Source organism: Melopsittacus undulatus, chromosome 4, assembly GCF_012275295.1.
Source record: "Melopsittacus undulatus isolate bMelUnd1 chromosome 4, bMelUnd1.mat.Z, whole genome shotgun sequence".
In the NCBI taxonomy this organism is placed as follows: domain Eukaryota; kingdom Metazoa; phylum Chordata; class Aves; order Psittaciformes; family Psittaculidae; genus Melopsittacus; species Melopsittacus undulatus.
The window spans coordinates 71,119,772-71,144,651 of record NC_047530.1 but is presented as its reverse complement, the minus strand read 5'-3'; the positions used below and the strand labels follow the sequence as shown (position 1 = coordinate 71,144,651).

General features: G+C 41.3%; 1 protein-coding gene across 1 annotated transcript; it reads right to left on the bottom strand.

The window, feature by feature from the left end:
* Positions 1–303: 303 nt before the first annotated feature.
* MINPP1 (multiple inositol-polyphosphate phosphatase 1) lies at positions 304–21,881 on the bottom strand. The gene is made up of 5 exons (XM_005154022.2): positions 21,304–21,881; positions 20,892–21,080; positions 19,891–19,988; positions 17,400–17,533; positions 304–3,823 (listed from the first exon to the last, which is right to left on the bottom strand). Exons 1-5 carry the CDS (start codon positions 21,872–21,874, stop codon positions 3,424–3,426), a joined length of 1,392 nt encoding a protein of 463 aa, XP_005154079.2. The 5' UTR covers positions 21,875–21,881; the 3' UTR covers positions 304–3,423.
* Between the last annotated feature and the right edge of the window lie 2,999 nt (positions 21,882–24,880).

Genomic DNA, 24,880 nt, shown 5'->3' with positions numbered 1-24,880 from the left:
TCACTCCTCTTCAAAATGCAGGATGCTTCCAGACATTTTGTATTCTATAGTAATATCTGAAAAAAATGGTCAGAAACTATCACTGTTTTTAAAACCAAAGCTCCTGGAAACATGAGTTAATTTTCACTCACGTCAAAATATGAGATCAAAAAACTAAGGTGTTTTATGTTAATCATCAAGCAACGTGATGACTTAAAATAATTGGACACACCAATGAAAGTTGTGACAACTTTTACCAAATGCATTCTGAAGCAGAACACAGCTATGATACTAAAGATCGTGTCATTATTGCCACTCACAAGAAAGATGAAGAAAGTGTGCAGTTTTATTTCGCAGAACTAAAAATCCAAAACAAGTTCTCAAAATTCATCCAGTTAGAACCATATTACTACATTGCATCCAGCAATTTGACAGCTCAATGCTAACCAGAATTACAGCAGCAGTACTTACTAGGAGGAAAGAAAATGAATTTGCCAGAAATATTAGCTAAGCTTTAGACATTTAACAAAATAAAATGCATTTCAAACATATTTAAGACCAGTGTCCATGAACATCATTGGTAATTTTCATCAATGAAAGCTTCCAGTTTGAGAAAGGTTGCAGAGTCCTCAACAGATGACTGAAATGAGGTGCTCTGTCCAGAGCCACACAAAGGAAGAGAAAGCATTATTTTTCTTGCAGGACTTTTTCAGGATATGGTCATCTGCAATGCCATGAGATACGACAACCTGTTCAAACACTGAGCTAGTGCTCAAGTAGTTCAGTGATCAAAAATGTATTTTGATGCTTTTTAGCTTTCATTTATAGTATACAGACAAATGTATATATTTAATAAATAAAAGGGTCTTTCTGAAGTCACCTCCTTAGTGGTAAGAATCAGCCACATGAACAAATGCCTAAAACATATGTCCAAACACTGCTATTGCTAAAACTGTGCAAAGTTTCCACATTCAGTCTCTAATTCTGCCAAAGGAGTGAGTCAGTGTCTCCTTTAAATACAGGTCAGAAACGAAACAGTACATTTTCCTTTTCAGCTAATTGTTGACAGCCACTGAAGATATACCTGTTATGCTGGAGTTACAATGGACTTGTATTCCAAGGCATAATAGAACACAGCCTCTGAAAAGTCATCCTTGAAGCCCTTTGCAAACAATTTAATCATACACTTAGTTTGGTAATGCATAAGCAAATGATGCTTCACTGTAGAAGGAATTTTTTGGTTCCTCCACCTCATCTGGAACATGATTAAAAATGCAGTTAAGTGCAACGTATTCCTCCTCCATGAGGAAGAGGGTTAGCAAACGATGTCTTAAAATCGGTTTCACTGAACTGACAACAGAAATCCTCCATTCATCTCCAGCTGTCAGGCTTTCATCCTTTCTGTTCAAATCATGAATCATCACAGGATGACTGACTCACAGAAAATATATTTGTCCAAAGGTGGATTTTCTTACTCTCACATCTGCTATTTACTGAACTTAACTGCCTTTAAAGAAAGATTAATGTCTTCCTAGCTTGCCTCAATGTTGCAATAAAGTTCATAACAGGCATCTGTCACAGTCATTAATATCTGTTGACCTAGTCTCAAGGTAGGATCACGTAAAAAAGAGACATGCCAAGCTGATATATGCTGGGGCTGACAAGTATCCTGACGTACATTCCTGCATTTGTTTCTAGCACTGATACTCCTCCCTAACCATCTCACTAGCGTCACAAAAAGAGCTGCAGAGCTAACACAGGCAAGTACTCCACTGGGATGTTAATATTAAAACCCTTTTCTAATAACCCTTTTCTATCAGTACCTTCAGTGATCAGAACCTTGGTCTCCATAGATATTGGTGCACTGATGAAACAGGGCACTACATCCCAACATAGGGGAAAGCCCTTAACAGTAAAACAGTACAAACCAGGTTTCTGGACTGCTCCTTAACTTACAGATATGTAAACTTTAAGTGCTTTTATACAAGCCATATTAAAAAAAAAGTGACAAAAGCCTAAGTCCTGAAGAAAAACAAAACAAAACAGAACAGAACACCACCATACACCAAGTTTAACTCCTCAGCTTTCAGCCTCTTTTTCTCTTTTCTGTTTTTGCAGCAATTAAGTTCTCAGTCATGAAAGGTGAACCTACAAAAAGAAATTACACTGCAGCAAACAAGGGTATAAACATTTATAGCACACCTGATACCCTGTGATAATCACTTATACCAACCTTTCACCCCTTCCTCAGTAAACACAGCAAACTAAGTCTCACTTTACAGCACAAGCTCTGGAACATTCATTATAGGATGTGAGTACACACTTCAAGAGCTACCAGACCATAAATCCATACACTCATTTGCTCTGGGGCAACTTGTTCAGAGTCATTCCTCTTGGGCAATGATGGGATTTTTAACTGACTTACTTTCAGACATTCTGAACAATTATCTTCTTTTCCTGTTTTTCTGCCACACTGCAGAGCTCTAAAATACTTTCCAACTTTCAGTAGCAAGTGAACCTATTTTAAGTGCAGTTGTCTAAAAAATCACCAGTATTTGTATGCAATTAATTTCTTTAAGACCAGCTTAATTTCAAGAACAAGGCAGCACATCAATGTATAAGTCCCACATAAGTGACACTGCATTTGGTGCCTTAAAGCTAGCAGAAGCCTCAGACAGTTACTTTTTACAGTCCAAAACCTGCCTTGATTTAGGGTTAGCAACAATCCCATTTCAAGCAGGAGGCTGGACTGCAGACCTCCACAGGTCCCTTCCAACCAGAGCAGCTAAGGTAAGTGTCAGCACCTCATCAGGACCAAGATAAGTAGCAGAGCCTAATCTGAATGCCCTAACCCAAAACTTTAACACAAGAAATTGATGGTGTCAAGTGAAAGACAACTGCTGCATCTCCCAGAGCATCTTCCCACTGCCCCACTTTATTTTTAAGTCTACTTACCCTGGAGGCTAAATTGCTATGCAGGGTAGGTCAATGATGAATGCAGGAACACTGCAACTTTGCCTGCTTTAAATGCCCAAGAAAGATGTTCACATGGCACTGTCCAGCCAGATACTGGGCAGCTGTGCAGAAGTACTATGTACTCTCTCCCTCCTAGAAGCTCAGGAAAAGGAGCAGAAAAGCTCATGGGTTCAAATTATTTCATGCCTGCCACAGGAAAAAAGCAGCTAGCAAAAGAGGCAGATCAAAGCAATAGTAAATCCATCTGACGCCTGATAAAACAGAAGTTGTCCCAGCTCTCAAAATCCATCTATGGCACATTCATAAGAGGAACGACCAATGAAATTACGTATTTACATAATCAACCCATCAAATCAGCTAATTTTCAAAGTCAACACAGCAGCAGCAAATCATCAAAAGCAGTTGTTCACAACATCTGTTAAGCAGAACCGAGATCAATTTTCAGAACACCCACTCCGTTTCATTCCCTCAAAGTTCATCAATAGCAGTATTATTAACTTTTGGCAATTCACACTCTTCTTTGAAGTGGCAATTTTCCAGGATGTTCTTGTAATAGTCCTTGAGGTCTGCATAAGTAGAGATGGTTTCATTCGAGTGCTGAAACAACATCAGTTTTTCATTCAACAGCATCTGTACTTGATACTCTTCTTCAGGATTTTTCACTTGGTCACAGTGGTAAAGCACAAATACCAGGTTGGCGGCATAAGGCACGATCCGGCCAGTGCGAAATTTTCGATGCGCTTGCCTGATGTAATTGTTTGCCTTGAGAGGCTCATCATCTTTGAACAAACCCATAAGGGCGAGCAGTGGCTGAAGTGTTTCTGCATGTCCAACTTGTACAATCACAGGTGAAGAAATAGGTTTTGAACTGAAAAAGAGAAATATACAAAGGATAAGAAAAAGCCTGTGCTTTAAAACAAATATACCAGCATATTGCACAACTGTCAACAATGTAGGCTTCAGAAAGTAGACTTAGTTGGGCATTGGAGTAAAACAAGTTCAAAGCAAGTTTGGGAATTTCAGTGTATTACAAACTTGTTCTAAAGTATCCAAGTTTCCTAAATTTTGCCCTAATTTAAGGTATTAGCTTTTACATAAAATGCAAAAGCTGTAAGAAATGTAATTGGGCTACAGCTAGAGCCCAGTATAAATATGGTAAACAAAAGCAAGAAACAAATTAATGGTGTGCATCCATGTACTCAGTACCTCTCTCCAACTCCTTCATGAAGCTACTTGCTTATGATTTTCCCAGGTATGGGATAATCCAGAGACTGGGCTAATCTTAGTACACTGGGTTTGTATTAAATACAAGATTTCTAAATAGTACTGCTTCTTCCCATCAGGAATTTGAGAGAAAGCAGCAAACTGCCAAACCAGCTGCAAGGCTTTGTTAACACACAAACCAAGTCAAGCCCTTCATCAGATGTGACAGAGTCCCCTTCCACTGTCAACATGCGGAAGGGCTCATGGACATTGCAGTAACATTATTTCTGTTAACACAGACCCACTGCAAATACATATAACCACTCCCTGTCATCAGCTGTTTGGAAAAATGTAGACACTTTAGTCTTTTTTTAATAAATACTTTTTTTTACTGTTTCACAAATTTCCTTTACCACAAAACCTACAGCTAAAATATATTAACTTTAGCCAGGATACCAAGTTGTATTTAATAGGATTGATTAGAGTCAGTAATTTTTTTGCTGTTCTCTGGCAGATGCAAAAAGTGCCCGAATGACAAAGTATAATGAACTATTAAGTGAGATCATCCAGGACACAGTCCACTTCACAAAGACCAGTGACTTATTATTAAAAAAATACCCTTTTTCTTTAGCTACATACTTCAAACAACACAGGTTTTCTAAAAGTCTTTTTAATAAGCTTCTGCCTAAATTAATCCAAGGTGTGATGAAGAGAAGCCCCCATGTTATCATCATTTTAGACCCGGAAAGTTTTTAATTTTTCAGCATTAAATTTCCTAGATTTGAGGATCAAAACCTTTTCCAGCTGCTGTAATAAAGAATAAGTGACAATTCAGTTTCAAGATGAAAATTAAGTCCAAGTACAAACTTATTCGCACATTAAGAAACTACAGTAAAGCACTGCTACCCTCTGACCTAACTATAACCACATGATTGCCTGCAGAAGCAAACAAATTACTGATTTAACACACAAATTGCTTCCCTCCCTGACACACTACCATTAGTGCATGGTTTTAAGGAGTGTTTCTTGCCTACCTCTATGACCATCCATGTTTTTAACTGTGTGTAATACAAGAACAGGGAGGTTGGAACTAAATGACATTAAGGTCTTTTCCAACCCTAACTATTCTATCATTCTATGCTGTGATAATTGTTTGCCTTGAGAGGATAAAAACTGACTTCCCCTCCTCCTCCTCCCCCCCAGTACTATTCATCTGTTTGGAGGGGACACCAGCACTCACCAAAGTTTAGTCTGAAGACAGCAATCCAGTCATTGGAGGAAAACAGTTGTCCCTCCACAGTTCATTAGTCCATTAGTACTTATTCTCAAGAACACCAACTAGTTGAAAGGATTATACTCCCTCAGCACACAGGCCAGCAAACTGAGCCACTGATTCATACTACGAACAAAGCCTAAAACTAAGCTTGCACAACACAAGGTTACATACTGTTCAACCAAAAGGAAGATAAGAGCTGGTTTGCTGCAAGAAGCAGCATTAGCCAAGATGAAAATCCACCCCTTGTTCCAGAGAAGGATGATGAATTTTGGGACCATCCCCAAGTGTCACTCAGAAGTACACATGACTTATTTAGCACATGTAAACACATGTTTAGCTTTCATAAGAAAGGGATCATGTTTGGCAACACTCCTGCTGCCAGTAAAGTCCACCCACAGGTAAGACACATCTCTACTGGCTTGAAAAGAAGGCTCTACCTCCACTCCAACCTAAAGTCTGAAGCAACTGGAAAATGGTTAGCTAGGGAATTTGCCTATACCTTCAAACTTTGTTTAGATAAGCAGGAATTCTGTATGGCCACACGATGGGCCCTGTACTACCAGCTCAGTATAGCCATGAGCCATATATATAGCCAGGTGTTTGTGCAGTCTGAAACATGTCTTGCACCATTCTGCTCCCTGGTGAGCCTGCAGCTCTTCTGACTATACTCCATAGACATGCACATACTCTCCCCTTAGGCAAAAAAAAAAAACACCACAAGTTTTTCCAAGTGAGCTATGTCCTTTTAGATCAGAGTATTAGAAATGCACAATACTCAAGACATTAAATTATACTGTAAATCCACCCAGCATCCATGATGCTGTTTTCTTAATTCAGGACACCTAACCCCTTTTCTAGTTATCTTACAGAAGTCTGAGATACTTCCAGAGAACTTTAATAACCTCAAAACTCAGCTCCTGAGCAGCAAGTTGTTGCAGATTCTACCTGACAGGTAACAGTCATATGACTATTTTTATCATGTGGATTACTTCAAAAAGGCGTAACTTTCAAGCCCAGTTAGTCTCACAAAGTCCTTTCACAATCCTCCTAGTAGAAACAATTTTTCTTCTTTATCTTGAGTAAAAGTGCTGTATTTGTAATGACAACTTCTCATCTCTTTTTCCTGGTCATTTCAACATGCTAGGCAGTTCACACCCTTGCAGATCTATCTTTACTAGCAACCTGCCTCTGCTGGGGAAAAAAATCAGCTACCCTACCTCCATTTCTTGTATTTGTATTCATTTTTTTACCCATGTAAAGCCCTTCCCATTAACCCTGGCTGCTTGATTTCTTTTAATAAGGAAACAACCTGTAGAAAGATGTTTGGAAATCATGACTGTGTCACCCAGACCACCCTGCTTGGAGTTCCTGAGAAAGATCCACAAGCAAACAAGAGGTAAGTTTTCCTTTCACTCTGGTATATCATATTCTTCAAGCTGGTTATCAATGTTAATCTCAATCATTATTTCTATTAAACTGGTCTCTTAATTCTGATTTTCCCCTGGAGCTGGGTTTTTTCCTTTCCTTTTCTCCCCCTCCCTTTATTTATTTGTTTTAAAATCATCACACTTGCCAGCCTCCAGAAGCTTCCTGGCTGAAGCCAACACACACTGGCTGTTATTTCAGCTATTTCATTAAGGTTATTTTAGCACTCTTGGGAGATTATCACACAGATCTAGCAACTCAGCACAGTTTTATTTGGTCCCAGCTGCAAACCCTTCTATCACGTCTGTTTCCAAAGGTGGTGGTCTGTGTTTTATAGTTTACTAACCAAGAAAGCTACAAATTTGAATATGGTGCTCAAATCTCCAAAACAAGTGTTACACAGGCATTGTTCACTTCTCAGGGAGTGGATTTAACTCACCCATACCCCACCAACCTTAGGTTTCCAAACCAGGAAATTGATTATAGCATATAGACATACACACCCATAGATTTTTTAAGAACAAGAAAAGAAAATCTCGTGGAGACAAAAGAAGGTGCTCACTCTCACCTGCAACTTTTTATTTCACCTGCTTTAATCACATTAAATCCTCATGCCAACACCTTGGGGACAAAACAAACCTCTCCCTCTCACACCTGTCCCACCGTATTACTTAACAAGGATTAAAACTGTTTCTTTATGTGGCACAACCCTTAGTTTTTGATAGCCTCTTCAAAACAGTATACTTGGGTCTCACCAGTGCTGAATGTCTGATATCTAAGCCTATTCAAGCATTCCCTGTTCAGTATCTAGGGCAGTGACTCCAGTTCATGTGTGGTTTCATATCATCTAACAACGACAATAAAAATCACCATCAAGGTTAAAACAGCGACAGCAATTTTAATCATGGGAGAAATCACAACAGATTGCCTCTTCAGAGCATTTACACAGGCAAAGGTTACTACTGCCCCTACATTTCTGATAGACAGGAGCACAAATTACAATAAGCAAAACACTGATAAACGCCAAACAGTAGCACAGGTTAATGAAATATTAAACAGAAGGCCTGAGAGTTCCACACTCAGTGTTTCTTTACGATTGATAATGATTCAGTATCACACAGAAGCATTAAAGTTCTTAACATTGTACTCTGGCAACTGCCAATGCTATTTCAGTTCACTTTCTCCCTTTTATTACTAAAGGTTTTGATCAGCAGAAAAAGAAAAATAATCTCATTACTGACTTTAAAAAGAGATGAAGAGACTGCGAATAAAACTGTGCCATGAAATTTTAAGACCTTCTCTGAACGTGATTACTGGTGACTGGTTTTATGCTCATTTTATAGGGCACTTCCAGATGAGGAGAAATGGCTGTCACTAAGCAGAATACAAGCAGGGCTCATTGAAAAGATGTGTCAGCTTCAGGTACTGAACTGCCCATTGGTATAACCTTCTAAGGAAATCTGACTGCAGCTGAAAATGAAGTTACTGAACATCAGCGCAGCCCTGAAAGGTAAGTCTCACCATGGAGAAGCACAGATATGGGATTTATCACTTAGGCAAATTCTACTTCTTAATCACAGCAGATTCAGGTTTACTTTGAATCTTCCTAAGTACCAATGTGACTCAGCTAGAGAGAACCTAAATCCCAGGAGATAGTGGGACAAGAAAAAACATTCCCTACAGCAAAGCTTAACTGGCCAACCTTCAAACCTCATGCAAAAAAACTCTCCAACAACTTCAAAGAAATGAAGTTTTAACAACTGCTAAACAAGCAAGTTTAGACTACATTCTTTTTTCTCCCCAGTACAAAAGCCAGGACAAAGAACTCAAACTTCTCTATTTTCAGCTATGGTAAGAATTCTCATATATGGGCTGAATTCTCGTAAGAATCCCTCCCACATCCCTTTGTGATTTATTTCTGGAGAAAACAGCTGGAGGAACCCTAAATCTACAATGGAACTTGCAGAGATCAAGGAACTTAGTGGTGGGACTCAGAAGACAGCAGAAATACTTAACAGTGGTGTTGCTCAGGGTGTTAGCACAACTGGGGAGAAAACAAAAGAAAAAACATGTCAAACAGTATTAAGTCAAAGTCCTCATGTCAAAACTTCCACCTTAAACAGTACATCAAAAGACAGCTGTGCATTCATTTCCATAATCAGCACCAACAAAGCAAAATGCCACCACAAATACTGTCAAGATTTTCTTCGTCCTGCAAGAGTTTATTACCCAAAGCTAACTAGGCTTCATCGCATTTCACTTCAGAGCTTCTGCAGTTGCAAAGGCTCTTTTCTGAATGATTCCACCTCTCACACTCTTACAGACCTCAGAGATCAAATGCATTACTGTTCAGCATTGTGATGATTCTAAATGTTGTAGCACCATGGTGAGCCAAAACCAAATCAAGAGGGTCAAACTCTTCTTGCCAAAAGTGAATACTGATAGATCAGTTCATTTGTATGTTGCCTAGATGTTGTTTTGCTTAGGTTCTTAATTCCTTAGATGAAAGGATATAACTCTACAGAAGTTGCTGAGATACCTTTCCAGAGCAATACTGAACAAGCAAATAATAGGTAATTAATGTGAGAGATTAAGTATGCTCTGGAAGGTTCAAAAGGCACAAGCAACACTTGAAATACCTGGTTCTAGGCAGAGAGATGAAAAGACACATTCCCAGGGGAGGTCCCCTGCACTGCCCAGGTATCTGAGAGAAGCCAGCACATGCACACGCACTTCAGAAATGCAGAAACAGGGATACTGCTGAACATGCTACAAGGACCTATGGGGAATTTTATACTTCTATCTGGTTTCCCCAAAAGCACCATTTAATCACATCAGAAGCACCATCTTTGAAAGATGAAGCTATCAAAACTGACTATATAATATGACACAACTATTTGAGATATTTACAGTTTATAAGTGTAAGTCTCTGATTTTCTGGAAATGAAGACCTGTATACTTTTCAGGTGTACTTATATAAACTGTGTGGTCTACTGAGCTCTACAGCTGGCACATTGTTCTGTGAATACATGAACATCTTATTACAGGGATCAGTTTACCCATTACATACATAACTCCATCCTCTCTGAACAGACTGTGGAGTTTTTATTCCCTCCCTCCCCCCTTAAGTTACATATCACCAAGTAATTAGTAGAGGTGACAAGCACCTGGTCCACAAGTTGTCACAGGCACTCCCCAATACCCCAAAGCATCAAGGGGATTGAGTGGGGACACCCCCTGAAGTGGCCCCATACAAAGCTATATGGAGTCACACACACCTTCAAGCTTTCTGAGAAGGTGACTGCCTAGGGAGCAGTATCAATGCCTCTGACCTGGCTCTGCAAGAGCCACTCCATACCTCAGAGTAAGCCCATGTAGTACACATCTGGCTATAAACTGTCCTGCACTTCAAATAACGCCAGTTACATATCTACACATCATAGCTCAGGTTATCCTCCAGTGGGTGTTCAAGTACACTGGCTTAAAACTCCCACCAAAGAACAGAGGGCATTCTGAACCTGCTGATGCACTCAAATAACGAAGAACCTGCACTGCACAAAGACGGGATCCCTGTAGCAAAGAAAGGTTTAATAAAAGAAATACCTAAAAAAACTTGGATCTGAGCAAAAAGATTTTTTTTAAAACCCAATTGTATCACTTCTACTGCATACGTGGAAGCTTTTTGCTCTGTTCCCTTTGTACATACTATAAAAAGATAGTTTTGAACGCTTAATTGGTTTTACATCATATATTGAATTCTTTTGTACTGAGTCATAGGCTTGAAAGGAGTGATTAAGGCACTCCTAAAGTGCTACTAGTCAGCAGTAAATGACTTCACAACACAGTTGATAACCTTTCTGTACTTACCTACAAAGAAGAATGCAAATTACATGAAACAACAAAAACTACCTGGCAGTGTTCAAGGCCAGATTGGACAGGGCTTTGAGACACCTTTGGAAGGTGTTCCTGCCCATGGCAGGGGGATTGGAAATGGATGATCATTAAGGTCCCTTCAAACCTAAACCATTCTATGCTTCTATAACAAATTGGCAAATTGAGCTGTTAACCATATGGCTTAGTCTGGTTTAACTACATAGATCACTTTCACTTGATCTTGAACCACACCCAGTTTCAAGTTAGTCTAAACCTGCTTACTCTCAGAGGAAACCACCAAATATTACTCAACGTACATGCACAGCTAGGTTAGTATTTTCAGTCATTAGCCACATACTTTAAATATTGAAATGGCTACACAAAGTGCACTTCCCAATTTCCAAAACCTTATGGTAATCCACTCAGACAGTACATGCAAAGTACTAACAGGAATTTCATATTCTCTTTCAAGAGCAAGAAGGGTAGACTTGTTAAGTATTTGAAGCTAGAAGAAAAAGATATAAAACAGCTTTAATGAACATCTGATATCCTTCAAGTGTGCCACAACCAATTTCCAAATCCACCCCTGCCCATGTGTAGCTGTTAAGATTGTTTCGGGTTTTTTTTATAAGACTGTCAGCTTCCTATTTCATTAACTATGAAAACACATGGATTTCTCATCTGTACACAGAGCTCCTGTTGGCAGCACAGCATTCCCTGATCACAGACGTAAGGCTTATCTGGGCCTTTCACGGAAACCTGAAGCCAAAAAGTAACATATATCTTTAAGCCTTCTATGTACAGTTTCCCGATGCTTCATACCCTGTGCTGCAGCAACAGGAGCTTCCTCCTGCCACGGTAGTGTTTTCCCTTTCTCCTCCCAAGATCAGTGTGCCAAATCCCCCAACTAGGCAAGAAGCCAGCGAACAATGGAGTTATGCTGGCAGTCCCATGCAACACACAGACCAGGTATGTCTCTTGAGGAAGAATGAAGGCCCATCAACTCTAAGGTTATTCCTATCATTAGCACCATGTTGGTGTGGGGAGATAACATGTGGTTTTGGTCACTAGCTGTTGCCCACATATGAGCCACTAAGAATGTGTCTGAGCTTTGTGGCTCAGAAGCATCAATGCCTCACTGCTTCTTCTGAGGTAAGGTGGTGCTCATTGATTGTTCCTCTACACCCCAACATGGAAGCATCTCTAAATACCACCGCTTTGGAAAACTGAACAGTTTCAAATTGTTTAAACAATCACTGGCTGGTAACAGCAGCCTTTCAAGGATCCTTCCCTAGTAGCCTAACTGCAAGTGAACATGCACATATGTATGACTACCTGGCAGTTTTACCATCATAAGGAAGAATACTGACACTTTCAGTAAGCCCTGTGCTCCAGTGGGAGGGAAACCCAACAGTTTAGTGATGAGTGTTTCCCCGTTAGCTTCTTCATGACAAAGTAGCATAGCCTGACTCTGTATTTTCTATCTCTAGCAGGAAGACTTGGGGAAAAATGCAGTTCTTAAGTCTTTGCAAAAATTAAGTGCCTTATGGACTAAGACAACTGCCCAAGTATACCACTTCGACACAGCAAACTACCTGGTTAATTCTATATTCAACTCTTGTGATACTTTTTGTTGTGGCAGATTTGTTGCAGGTTTTTTTGTAATTAAGAAAATGTGTATGGAACATAGAGAGTCCTGGCCCCCAAACTCTCCCTAGGAACGTGCCCATGACATTTCCTTGCAGACTGGTAAGAAGGCATGGAGGAATGTGGTCCGGAAAGGCCCACTACGACTGTGGTTAGGTCACAAAGAATAGATGTTTTCTACTGAAAAATTAACCTTGATTAGACATTCTTACTTTATTGATACTGAATGTGTAGAAAATAGGGTCCATGCATGGGTGTGCTAACAGTAGGTAGTCACCAATACCAGCTATTCATAAATTCAATACCAGACCCATGTTCCTGAATAGATATTCCAGCACCTTTACCCCATCTGTCTGGATTGGGACAGTTGACAAGAGCAATCCTATAGTGAAAATCCATTTCACAGGCTTTATAACCATCTTGCAGTACAGCAAGACCTATACAGAAGAGACAATTGCTAGCTTAAACCAAGGATTCTACTGGAATTCATATGATGAAAGATGCTAAAAACATCTGAAACTTCTGCACTGTAAATCAAAGGTGCAACTAATTGGCAGTAGGTATTTATTGCCACCTTCATCACTTTAAGGATAGATTAACCAGCAGAAGATGTTTTCCCCAGAAGAAAAAGTGAGCTTTAACAAGGCAACTAATAAGGCAATTAAATTCACTGAGCAATCAGACTGCAAGGCCAAGAATCACTTCATGGAAGAAACAAGGTTACAGTATGAGCTAGGTTTACCTTGTTTAATTCAGCTGAAAGTGAGAATAAAACCAGGACAAAACTATTGAATACAAAAACACTGTTCTCTACTGCCAAGCCTGTAACAGAACACATAATCCAGATCCCTCAGCTTCTTTCTAGAACACAAATGCTCCCCCTTTCTACTCTTGGATAGCAGAGTCTAAGCTTTCAGAAAGAAAGGAGAACTTGGAGCAAGGATAACGCTCTGGAAGTAAATTTGTTGCTGTTATATTTTTAAGGTAAACAGCCAGTTACAAATCCATGTTAGACATTGCTAAATTGAAATAACATTCCACTAAAAGATATTTTATCATCACAAAGATTCATTTTCCAAGTAATCAACTGCTGCAGTGTTTAATCTGTTGCCTTGCAGTCACACAACAAAACAGAAAAATTTTAGAAAGCTAGTCATGCACCCACAGAGGCACAACCAAATACCTCCTGTTATTAACACAGGCATATACTTTTATTTGCACGGGTTTTGTTTTTATTTGTATTCTCATGTTGCTATAGGATCCGGGATAAGTCTCTCTTATCCCGGATGAGAAAGCATCAGTTGCACCTCATCTCTCTAGATCACAGGAGACAGGAACTGTTCCAATACATGGGCAGTGGCAGATTTCCATGTGTTCCCAAATGCACTGGGTTACCCGATTCATATTATACTCAGTCTTCAGTGCTTTGAGACTGCCACCTTACGTTGTGGAATGGAATAGCACGCTCGCTACACTTCGGAAGCTGTCAGTTCCCATTCAGGGTGCAAACTACACGGACCGTTCACCCAGCTTTGAACTTTCCCAGATTTTTAGGGTCCCGATCTTTTACGCACACCAAAACTCGCTACCTGCTTCTCCTCTGCAGTAGCAATGCAACCCCTGAGATTGCAACTGAATTTCTGCAGTCAAAGCTGAAAGACAGGATGAAGTTATCTTTGTCCTTCAGTGCTCTGCCTCAGACTTCTGCTCTTCCCCAAGAAACCTGTTCCACCTTCCAATTTAGTGCTGCTGATCTAGTTCTCAATAAATCAGAAGTACAGATACAGCTTTCTTCAACTACAGCTTTTGGTTTGTTCCGTTTTGGTGGTTCTGCTGTTTGTTTTTTTATTATTATTAAGCTTACAGGGGTATCTTGCATGCAGTTGTAGATGCAACAGCAACCAGTACATGTAATTTAAGAAGGCTGCCATTTGAAAAAATAATGATACTAAAAAGAAGCAAAACTGACCCTTCTCCTTACAGGAGTCAAGCTACATTTAGAAATTATGTTTCAGATTTCAGAAGCACAAGAAGGGTCTTAAGGGCCTTGCTGTCTTTTTGTTAACCCGTGGGTCTTCCTCAACCTCGCACTCCCAGTTCTCACTTTGTTCTTAAGAGACAGACACAGCACATGACAAAGGCAATCACAGCAGCCTGCTTGTCAATCTATTCACAGTTGGGTGATAGTGACCTGTGCCCTGATGTATTTTCCGTTTAGCTCCCTGGTAGCCTGCAGGAAGGACACTGAAGTTTATTTAACAGTGATCTGTCACTGCCATTGCTTTAACTCCATAATTACTAAAATGAGAGGTACCACAGACTCCCACACAAGCCTTAAATTTCCAGACACCACAGTGACCATATGACAGCACAATTTCTTAAGCCAACATGGCTGCAGAGGGGTCACTATCACCATTTCCTTCAGTCATTCCACAGCAACTCCTTCCCAAAGCCAAACTTATGTTTTCAATTGCCATGTGCTAACCCATTTGTGGCAAAATGAACACAGGTGCCTCCTTTGGGCCAGCTGGCACATAGCACAAGTAAAATTCAGGAAGGCCCCTGACCACAGTACCATGCAGAGTCCTGTACACTCCCACTCTTGGCTTTCACTGCCAACCCTACAGGGCCCCCTTCCCTCTGCTCACATAATCATTAAGCAGCACCAACACACTAATCTGGATGTAAGTGTTGAGCAAGTCTATGTGTACATTTCAAAGGCTAATTTTCAACACATTTACCTTCTTTCATGCTAAGCTGACACTGTCAAGAAAAGAACCACACAAGCCTGATTTCTGAGTCAGGTTTTCCAGGTGAATCACAAAAGTAATTAAGATAAAGACTATTTTTACTGCTTACCTAGGGATAACTCCCCTTTAGAAAGTAACCCTGTTATGTATTAAACACCACCTCAACATTCCTTCATTACTCAGAACTCCAGTGACAAATACAGGGTCTCTCCGTATCTCACACTAAACAACAGCAAAAAAAGCCAACTGACTGCTTCAGAATTATGCTTCAACTGACTTAACACACAGTTCTACTACTGTTAGTGTCCAACTTGGATTCTCAGTCAGCAAACTCTTAAAGGAACAAAACTTCTTAGCTCTATCCTCTACTATAAAATGATTATAACCAATTTCATGGATCATTCCTCCGAAAATATGAATGCTACTTCTAACTTCAGTCTGCCAAAGAAAAGGAAAAATAAACATCTTCCAATGGGTTATGATGTAAAAACACAGCTAGCCTCAAAGATCGATGACTCACACTTTTGTTTCTGATATACTGATGCTATTAATATTCTTCTAAGTGTAGAGTAGATCTGCTTTAATATACTGATTATAGAAATGAAGCTTCAAGGATGCTAGGAATGCAAGAGCACCCACTATATGTAACTGATGCTTATGTATTAACAGCAAAGACAAATTGTTACTTACAAATTGGTTTCTAACAGCACAGTACAATCCTACAATCATAACCTTGATACCACGTGCTTTTATAGACATTTCCACACTTACCTGCCAAGGTATTAATTCAAGTGACTGATCACTAAACTATTAATTTACAATTCTTGGGTTTGCATGAGGAACAAGCACACAGGCTGTAAATTAACGCTCACATGAATGCACTGCACTTAAGCCTAAAGCAGCTCTCAAAGCAAACAAACAGAAAATATTACTACCACATGAAAGCAAATGCAGGTAATTGTGACACAAATACACCAAGCTGTAAGTGAAGCCTGTTTTTTGCACACCACAACAGATCGTAGTTTCACTTCTATTTTACTTTTCCCCATACTGATGCACATAAGATCAACACTAAACAGATAATGAATCATGACTGCTGACTGACACCAGCTCACAGGAATAAACACCACACAAAAACGGCACAGAAACCTCCAATTTTTAAGAAGGTATAAGAATGGTTAAATCCATGACACTACAAGGCAGTTTTGAGGGCTGTGGTTGAAGAACCACTGCTATTGTTCTTCCACTGACACAAAATGACTGTTGTCAAATCATGTCAATAGATGAAAACAAACCACTTTATCAGACCAGCGTCTTTTGAAGATACCTGGCTAGTGTATCTTCAAGACTAGGAGCAGCTAGTTGTAAGGCCTAATGCATTCCTATAGTTACAGTGTTTCCCAAACTACAGCTTTGCTGCACAAGAATAAGGATAGGAAACTAAATATCCTAGCCAGAGTTCCTGGACTGGACAGCTGAACTGCTGACTGGATTAAAGCAACAAACAAGGTATTTACAAGGACTTCAGGACAAAAGTATCTTTATTCTGTTCTAACAGAGTACTGAGTATTCCACCCCAAGTGTGTCCTTCCCTAGTTCTGATAAAGCAAGTTCGTAACAACAAGGCTGGCTTGCTGTTACAGCTCAGGCCTCTTGGATCCTGCAACAGCATGTTCTGGGCTAGAATCACTAAGTGTTTGGATTGCCCTGTAATAACTCTTTTTCCACAATCACATTCCAAACACATTTAATCTGAACAGAAAGCTTTAATAATGCAAGAGACTCAAACACATGCAGAAAGACTACACACTAAAATGCTTAAGTAACCAGGCAACAGACTGTATCATGGGGATGCTTTGAACCCATAGTCTTCTATTTTTGTTACACGATTCTTAACAAGGACACTTTAAACAATAAGCCCATGGTTTTAACTCAATGGCTTCTTTTCAAACTGTGCAGGAAGAGAGTACCATTAGAAGACTGCAGTTGGCTGTCCCTTGAAGGCCTGTGTGTATTAGTAAGTTAAAAGGAAATACATTACCTGGGTATAGACATATCAATGGAAAGAAAAAAAAAACCAAACAAAAAAAAGAAAACAAACCAACCTCCTTAATATAATATTGCTCAGTTAAAAATTTTATTCTTTCCATTATAATTCTCCTAACTCTCCTAACACTATTAAGTTTAGAAGTACTTCTATTCACACGACATCCAACTCATGACTGACCACAGAAAGCTTGTAGCCAAAGCACAAAAGCCTTTTTATTTACCTTTTGCTCTCTTCTACTGCTTTGTCCAAATGCTGGAAGATATCTTGGAATAAAATGCAGCTGGAGCGACTATTTATGTCATAGCCATATCCTCTCTTCCAGTATTGCTTCAGGTCATTCAGGTATTCCAGTACCTAGTTAGAATTCACAGGTTTTTACTCATGCACAAAGGGAAAATAAAAACAAGCCTTAAAAAGACCACAAACTGGAACAATGATACCTCCACACACTGCAAGAAATCAACAATTCTTTGACACAAACACTCCCAAACAAACAAACATCAAGACTCCAGTTGAAGCTGCTTTAATATAAAAACAAACACAAAAGATCAGACTAAAGAGCCACCAAATTCAGCATCTTTTCTCTGATCATGTTTACAATCAGGCCTAGGGAAAGCAGCAGGCGCACTTTCCCAGACTCCACCAACTTTCAGCTCTGGATTTTGAGCCCCAAGGTGGTTTTCTACAGATTTAATAGACTTTGGTGGATTCTCTCCCACAATAATCTAATCTCCCCTTTGAACCTACCAAGTTTTAGCATTAATAGTACCCTGCAGCTTGGCTATACACTGTGTTTAAAAAAGCATATTGCAAACCTGCCTGCTGCTAGCTTTATTTAGTACCCACTAACTACTGCACATGACAAGACCATCACTATCCACTGCTTTTTAAAGCATTTCTGATTTGGCCTTATGACGGTCAAAGTTTTTAGTTTAGTTAATCATTCTTCAGATTGAGGCAATCCCATACTTTTATCTGAGTTTGTCTTTTTCTATGTTCTTGAGATGTACATACATCTCAAAGACAGAATTGGGCCTTGGAGTTACATAAGAGCACACCATGCACTCCTTGTTCTCTGCTCCATTTCTTACGACTCCTAACATTAAATTTAATTTTTGCTCATTAACTTACTACAGCTGAGCCAATATTTTCATGGATATATACTATCAGAATTTCACTTCTCAGTGGTACAGTTTATCTCAGATATCACCAACTTGTATATGAAGTTTTAACTTCTTACTCCATACACATCACTCCACAGTGAATGCCATGTGCCACTGTGCTGATGTGGAATTCACCCTCAGAGGGTCCCCCTGTAAAGCCTCTCAATTCTTGTTGCCCCAGATTCTTATTAAGTACCTCTCTATAATAAGGAAGCACAGGTCTCAGCAGAAGTCCTCTTTGAGATGACAGCATTTACCTCTATTGCCTACCCTTTAGGCAATCACCTACTTATCTAGAGGTCTCCCCTCTTTCCCAGGAGCACTAAATTTCCTTGGACCTTGGGGAGGACTTACTGAACATCAGAGGGAACATCACATACTTTTTGAAACAAGAGGAACCATCGTAAGTCTCATTTATCTGGGCGTTACCAAGTTTATTAACAGGCCTTATGTTTAGAAATCTGATAGTGCTTAAAAACATATAGAAAAAGTCTTAGAGGACCAAGAAGACCTCATATGATGTTTTCTGGAATCAATGCATTTTATCTCATGATTACCCTTTACAAAACAAATCTGTCTAGAGCATTTCAAATGTTAGAGAGATAAAAGCATTATATGAATTAAGCACAACAGGAAAATACATTTTTAATGAGACATATCAAGACTGCACAAGTACTGAAGTCTGAATAAAGAAGGGTATTTCAGTCTTGCTGCTCAATTAGTCCAAAGCTCTTTGAAGGCTGTCCTGGGTTCAGCAGTAGCAGTCATTTTTCTCCTTCTTAGTAACTGGTGCAGCACTGTGTTTTTTACTTTTGGCCTGGGAACAGCACTGATAACACCAATGTTTCTAGCTGCAAAGTAATGTTGACTCTGACCCAAGGACTTTCTGAGTCACATGCTCTGTCAGGGAGGAGGGGAAGCCGGGAGGAAGCAGAGACAAGGGCACCTGACCCAAACTAGCCAAAGAGGTATTCCATACCACAGCACGTCAAGCCCAGGATGGAGAACTGGGGGCAGTTACCTGGAAGGGCTAGATCACTGCTCTGCTGGGCTGGGTATCAGTCAGCAGGTGGTGAGCGGTTGTATTCTCTCCCCTTGTTATTTCCCTTATCATTATTATTATTGGTGGTAGCAGTAGCTGTTTGTGTTATACCTTAGTTACTGAACTGTTCTTAACTCAATCCATGGGAGTTACATTCTTTCAATTCTCCTTCCCATCCCTTTGGGAGAGGAGGGAGGAAGGGGGGAAGAGTGAGAGAATGGCTATGTGGGTTTTCTGAATTACTGACTGGACTTAAAACCACAACAGAGGCCAAAGTGCTTCATTAGGTTGAGGAATTATGGGGCACACAACTTACAACTCCTGCACAATCAGAAGTTGTATCTGAACACTATGGTATCTTCTGAAGGCTTCTCAAATATCTCTCCCATTTAGCACATACAGAATCACAGGATAGTTTGAGTTGAAACAAATCTTAAATATCATCACCCCCCTGCCATGGGCTGGGACACCTCCTGCTAGTCCAGGCTGTTCAAAGCCACACGTACCTTGGCATCTTCTTCACTGAAGAGTGAACACCATGGGGAGGTCACATTTTTTATAGCTAACTCATATGAGCAGGTGAGAAAAGCCACTTGAACAAGATCTGCAATAAAGCCAACAAACAAGCAAAGGATAAACCACTGCTACACAACTAGCAACTTACAACTTGCCTTTAAAATGAAATGTAATTACAATTCAGCAATGAAACAATGTAAGCCTGTAAATAATCACCAGTCCAAAGTTCTGAATCCTAATTTTGGGCTCCAAGCTTTTCACATTGCTACAAGAGGAAAACATTGCTTACATTGCTTACATTGTTACATTGCTACAAGAGGAAAACAACAGCATTTCATACCAAATGCTGCACATCTGCTGACAGGTATCAACTACTAGCATGTCCCCACCACAAAAGACAGAAAAAGTCAACACAGAGAAGATACGTCTGCTCAGCACAGAGCACTCTTTCACTGCCACTACTCTACCTTCCACATTACCAGGTGAGTTTGAACAGCAGTGTGCTGCAATTTTCGGACTGTGGCTTTAGGGACATGCTAGAAGCAACAGCAACAGTTATCTGGGGGATCCCCTTGTCCCTTGACCACACAGTGAAACCTAGCACTTCTTATTCTGGGCAGGTGAAGCTACCACACGGACACACAGGTCCACATTTTCCTGAGATTAGCTGTATGTTTGAACTGTAACAGGTTTTAAAAAAGCTAAACCTGCTTGACAACGCAGAATTAGAATATTAACACTGATTTGCATCCATGCAAAGGGAGAGTTGATTTCACCTACAGAAAAAATATTTTCAAACATCTTTTTCTTCTGACCACGAACAAGCATTCATTACTGCAATACCAATATATATTTACTGCCTACGCAATTAATCAGAGACTATCTGCCATTTACACCGTGATTGTAGTTACCTTCTCTCCACAACTACACATCTTGGAAGTCATTCTCAACCAGACTCAATCAGAAGCCACCTGTAACAGACATTCATTACCTGCATTTAGCTCCTCCACCGGCAAACACAAGGCACGTGCAACCTTCTCCACGACCTTCTTCATCTCTGGCCCCTCTTTGAACGCCTTCACCTGGCACATCGCCGTGGCGTTCTCTTCCACCAAGGCTACAAACTTGGCGCACTGATCAAAAAATCTCATCAGGGAATCATTAACTTCCACCTCTGTTTCTGAAAGCAAACACAGGCGTCACGGAGGCAGACACCCTCCCCAAGGACAGACCCCCTCCACAGCGGTGTTCCTATAGGGGGAAAGCGGGGTCCCCCTCAGCCTGGGGACGGGGGGCATGGGACTGGCCTCGCGGCTTCCCTCAGCCCCGGGGCAGCGGGGAGGAACTGAGGTCCGTCCGGGAGGGCGCAAGCCTCGCCTCAGGGAAGGGGCGCCCGGTCTTACCATCGCTGCCGAGGCTGAAGGACGGCCCGAGCCCGCGGCGGAAGGCGGCGGCGCTCTGCAGGCAGCGGTGCTTGGAGCTGCTGGCCAGCACCAGGCGGCGGCGGGCGGCGAAGAGGGCTGGAAAGCGGGCTGCCAAACGGCGGGCCAGCTGCTCCATATCGCGCCGGCCCTGCGGCGCCAGCCTCCCGTCGAGGCTCTCGTTATACCACATGTGCCAGGCGGCGAGGTCGGCAGCGACGGGGCAGGCAGCTGCGGCCGCTCCTGCGTCAGCGGCGGGGCTGCGGTGGAGGAGGAGGCCGTGCATGTCGGCCAGGCGGCGGATCTGCTCGGCCGTGGGGTAGCGGGTGCCGTGGCGGAGCAAGGCGCGGAGCTGCAGCGGCGCGCAGGAGGGCGGCAGCCCAGACCCGACCGCGGCGGGACCCAGAGACAGCGGGTCGCGCAGCAGGTACGGGTTCACATCCTCGTAGCGTGACTTGGTGCCGAAGTAACCGTTCAATCCCGCGCTCGCCACCTCCAGCAAAAGGAGGAGAAGGGCAGAACGGAACACAGCTCCCACCTGCAGCGACGCCATAGCGGCAACTGCGCGGCTCCTGCAGGAAGAGGCGGAGCGGACTTACCCCGCCCTCCTCTCTGTCGCCTGCGGGGCCGCGAGTCAGCCTGGAGGGCTCGTAACCGGACGAGAGGAGAGCTGAGCTTTTTATAGGGCGGCGGATGCCCTCCGGCCAGGCTCGATCCCTCAGGGAGGTACCTGTGTGTTAAAACCCCGCTTTTATGACTCATTTATGGCTTCTCAGGATACGAAAGACCCCGATTCTCAGCCCCACACTTGTGCCTGCCTTAGGTGGGCACCAGCCAGACGAGACATGAGGCAAGGGAGAGATGGCGGCTTCCCTCAGGTCATGGTAGCTCACCGTAGCACTTCACACGTGAGGGGGAAAAAAAAAAGCCTTTTTGACGCATTTGTGGCCTCTCATGATGCTAAAGAATATTCACCCCCCACCCCCCCCCCCCCCTTGTGTTTGCAGGGCTTGGCCTTCAACATGGGGTACATCATCCTCCACACTGGCCAGTAAGTTGGGCAAGCAAAGCTAAGAAGAGGCTTTTGAGGGCATTTTTTTTCTCTTTTTGCCCAAAAGCTGATGAATTCCAGTCAACGGTTGAGGGAGCATTGCTAAGTGGGGGATTGTGTGTTGCTGCTGCTGGCATTGCAGGTCAAGGGCAGTGCAGGATATCAGGGTTTTGTAACAGGGTTTATGTGTTCCCAGCAGGAGTGAGTTCATGTGGAAACAGGAAACTGTGGAAAAGTTGAACATGTGGGAGTGTGAAGGTTGCAGCCAGGGATGCTTCCATTCAGGAGTGGTGTCCGGAAAGCCACCAGTGTTGTTTATAATCCTCACATCCCACTGGCATCACTGGTGGCACAGCGTGGCATTGAATTGTAATGGCCTGTACATAAAGCTTAGAAAGGCTTAGAAAAGCAAAGGCATCCTGTGGAAAAGCCTGAGCCTGCCAGTGACGTGATGGTTATAAAACACTTTGAGCAAAGGCATAAGCAAGAAAAAACCCATCCCCAGTGCTGATGATACTTATTTTAAAGAAAACCCTCACTACTAAATAGGTAACTAAGGAAACTGAGTGACTTGTAAGAGAACCAAGGCTTGAGGTTAACAGAAGCATCTCAAGTCTCAGGAAAAGGGCTTGGCTTTTGACCTATAGCATGTCTGGGTGAAACCAATGTTTCATATACAGAAAGATCAGCTACTTTGCACCCTGCTTACACAGTCAGGCTATTGTGCATACAATTGAGAATTTTCACTGAATAAAGTTTTTCATTATATATTTATTCGACTAAAATTCTGTTGGAAAATATGTATCTCATCTGCCTTCCACCTCATTAAAAACCGAAACAAGGTGTTAATGTAATATGATAATGTACAAACAGGGTAGGCAAAGCCTTTAAAGCTGAGAGAGAAAGGGGAAATGAGAGTATAAGAATAAGTATGTGTTTTAAAGTTTCTGGACAAAGTTAAGGGCTCTCTATGGTGGTATGGCTTAGCTCTCTCCCAGTGATATTGTGCAGGACTACATTGTCATGTTTCCTAGTGTTTTGGGAAAGAAAATAGTACAGTATGCAAACTAAATTACCTCGCTGAAGGCTTTGGCTCAGTCCTCTATTGTGTGAAAGGTTACTTCTTACCATGTATAATGGAGACTTTCACGGTATATAGCAAAAATTTTTGACAGTGAGAATTTTGTTCTATATGTTTCATAGGGATGCAACTAATAATGGATTGGATTTGTAATCTCTTCATACCTAGCAGCAAGTATGTTAGCTGTCTACAGATTAATTCCACTTCAGTGCTAATGCACTCAGTTGTTCTGTTGGGACCTGTGTTTCAGCTGCATTTGGGGTGTAGTGCCAAGTACTTCACTGTTTCTGTCACCCATTGTAGCCCTGTTCATCTGAGCCTTGCACAACATGCTGCTTTTCCTGTGCTGGGATCTTGAGGCAGTTGTAGGTAAATACCAACCAAATACCGTGCTGAGAGGCAGACAGATTTGGCACTCATAAGTCTTCTAAACAGTAACTTCAGGAAAGAGGAGCAAAGCCTGATTCTATATCAGGACATGACAAACACATACAACCAAACAATCTGTTTCTGTTCCTAGACTTTTATTTTGTATTTAAAATATTCCAAGAAGTATATTCATGCATAAGGTGATTTTACACCAGCATTCTGGAACGATTTCTGGATATATGGAATATGCTCCTGGACAGCATCTACTCGCTCCCTCAGGAATTGATGCACTTGGCAGTCCAAGACCCTAAAAGACCCTACTGCTGTCTTTAAGCTACCTTAAAGGATCTGAAAGAAAGGGGAACAATTCCATGAATGATTCAGAAGTGGTGGAACACCCACCATGCCTCTTTTTAATTGCTAGCACATAAAGCAGATAAACTCTTAATGGCTGCATATGCATTCCACTGGTTACAGAGCTCTGCTGGAAAGGGCTCAGGTTAAACATGAAAAATACAAGTTTGTGCAAGAAGGTGAGGCTAATAACTAGTTATTGTTTAATAAAATAGGACACTGTCTACTCTAAACCAATGGTAATTCAAAACCAGTGAGACAAACAAAAGCATTGTGATCATTTGTCTAGTACAGCTCTTTTGGATGTAAATGCTTCTAACAAAATTGTTATTATTCTACCTCATTAAAAACCAAAACAGGGTGTTAAGATAATGATATAATAATGTACAAACAGTTAGGGCAGCCAAAGACTTTCAAAGTTGAGACAGAAAGGGGAAATAAAAGTATGTGTTTTAAAGTTTCTGGACAAAGTTAAGGGCTCTCTATGGTGGTGTGATGGTTTTCTCTGTGATATTGTGCAGGACTACATTGTCATGTTTCCTGGTGGCTAAGTAATTTGGATTATTTTTCCCCTCTCTGAAATTTTAGCAGTTTCAGAGGGGGGAAAATGCAAACACTGCATTATCATTTCATATGATCTTGTTCAATTTATATTAGGCATATCTAATCATTTAATGCAATTTCTAGCATATAATCTTTTATAA

Bases quoted from the DNA above. Each gene is read 5' to 3' on its own strand.
- MINPP1 (XM_005154022.2), bottom strand. From the start codon at position 21,874: ATGGCGTCGCTGCAGGTGGGAGCTGTGTTCCGTTCTGCCCTTCTCCTC. The intron at 21,081-21,303 runs GTAAGACCGGGC...GTTTGCTTTCAG, and splicing joins CTTCAGCCTCGGCAGCGATG to AAACAGAGGTGGAAGTTAAT. The intron at 17,534-19,890 runs GTACGTGTGGCT...AATTCTAACTAG, and splicing joins TCAGTGAAGAAGATGCCAAG to GTACTGGAATACCTGAATGA.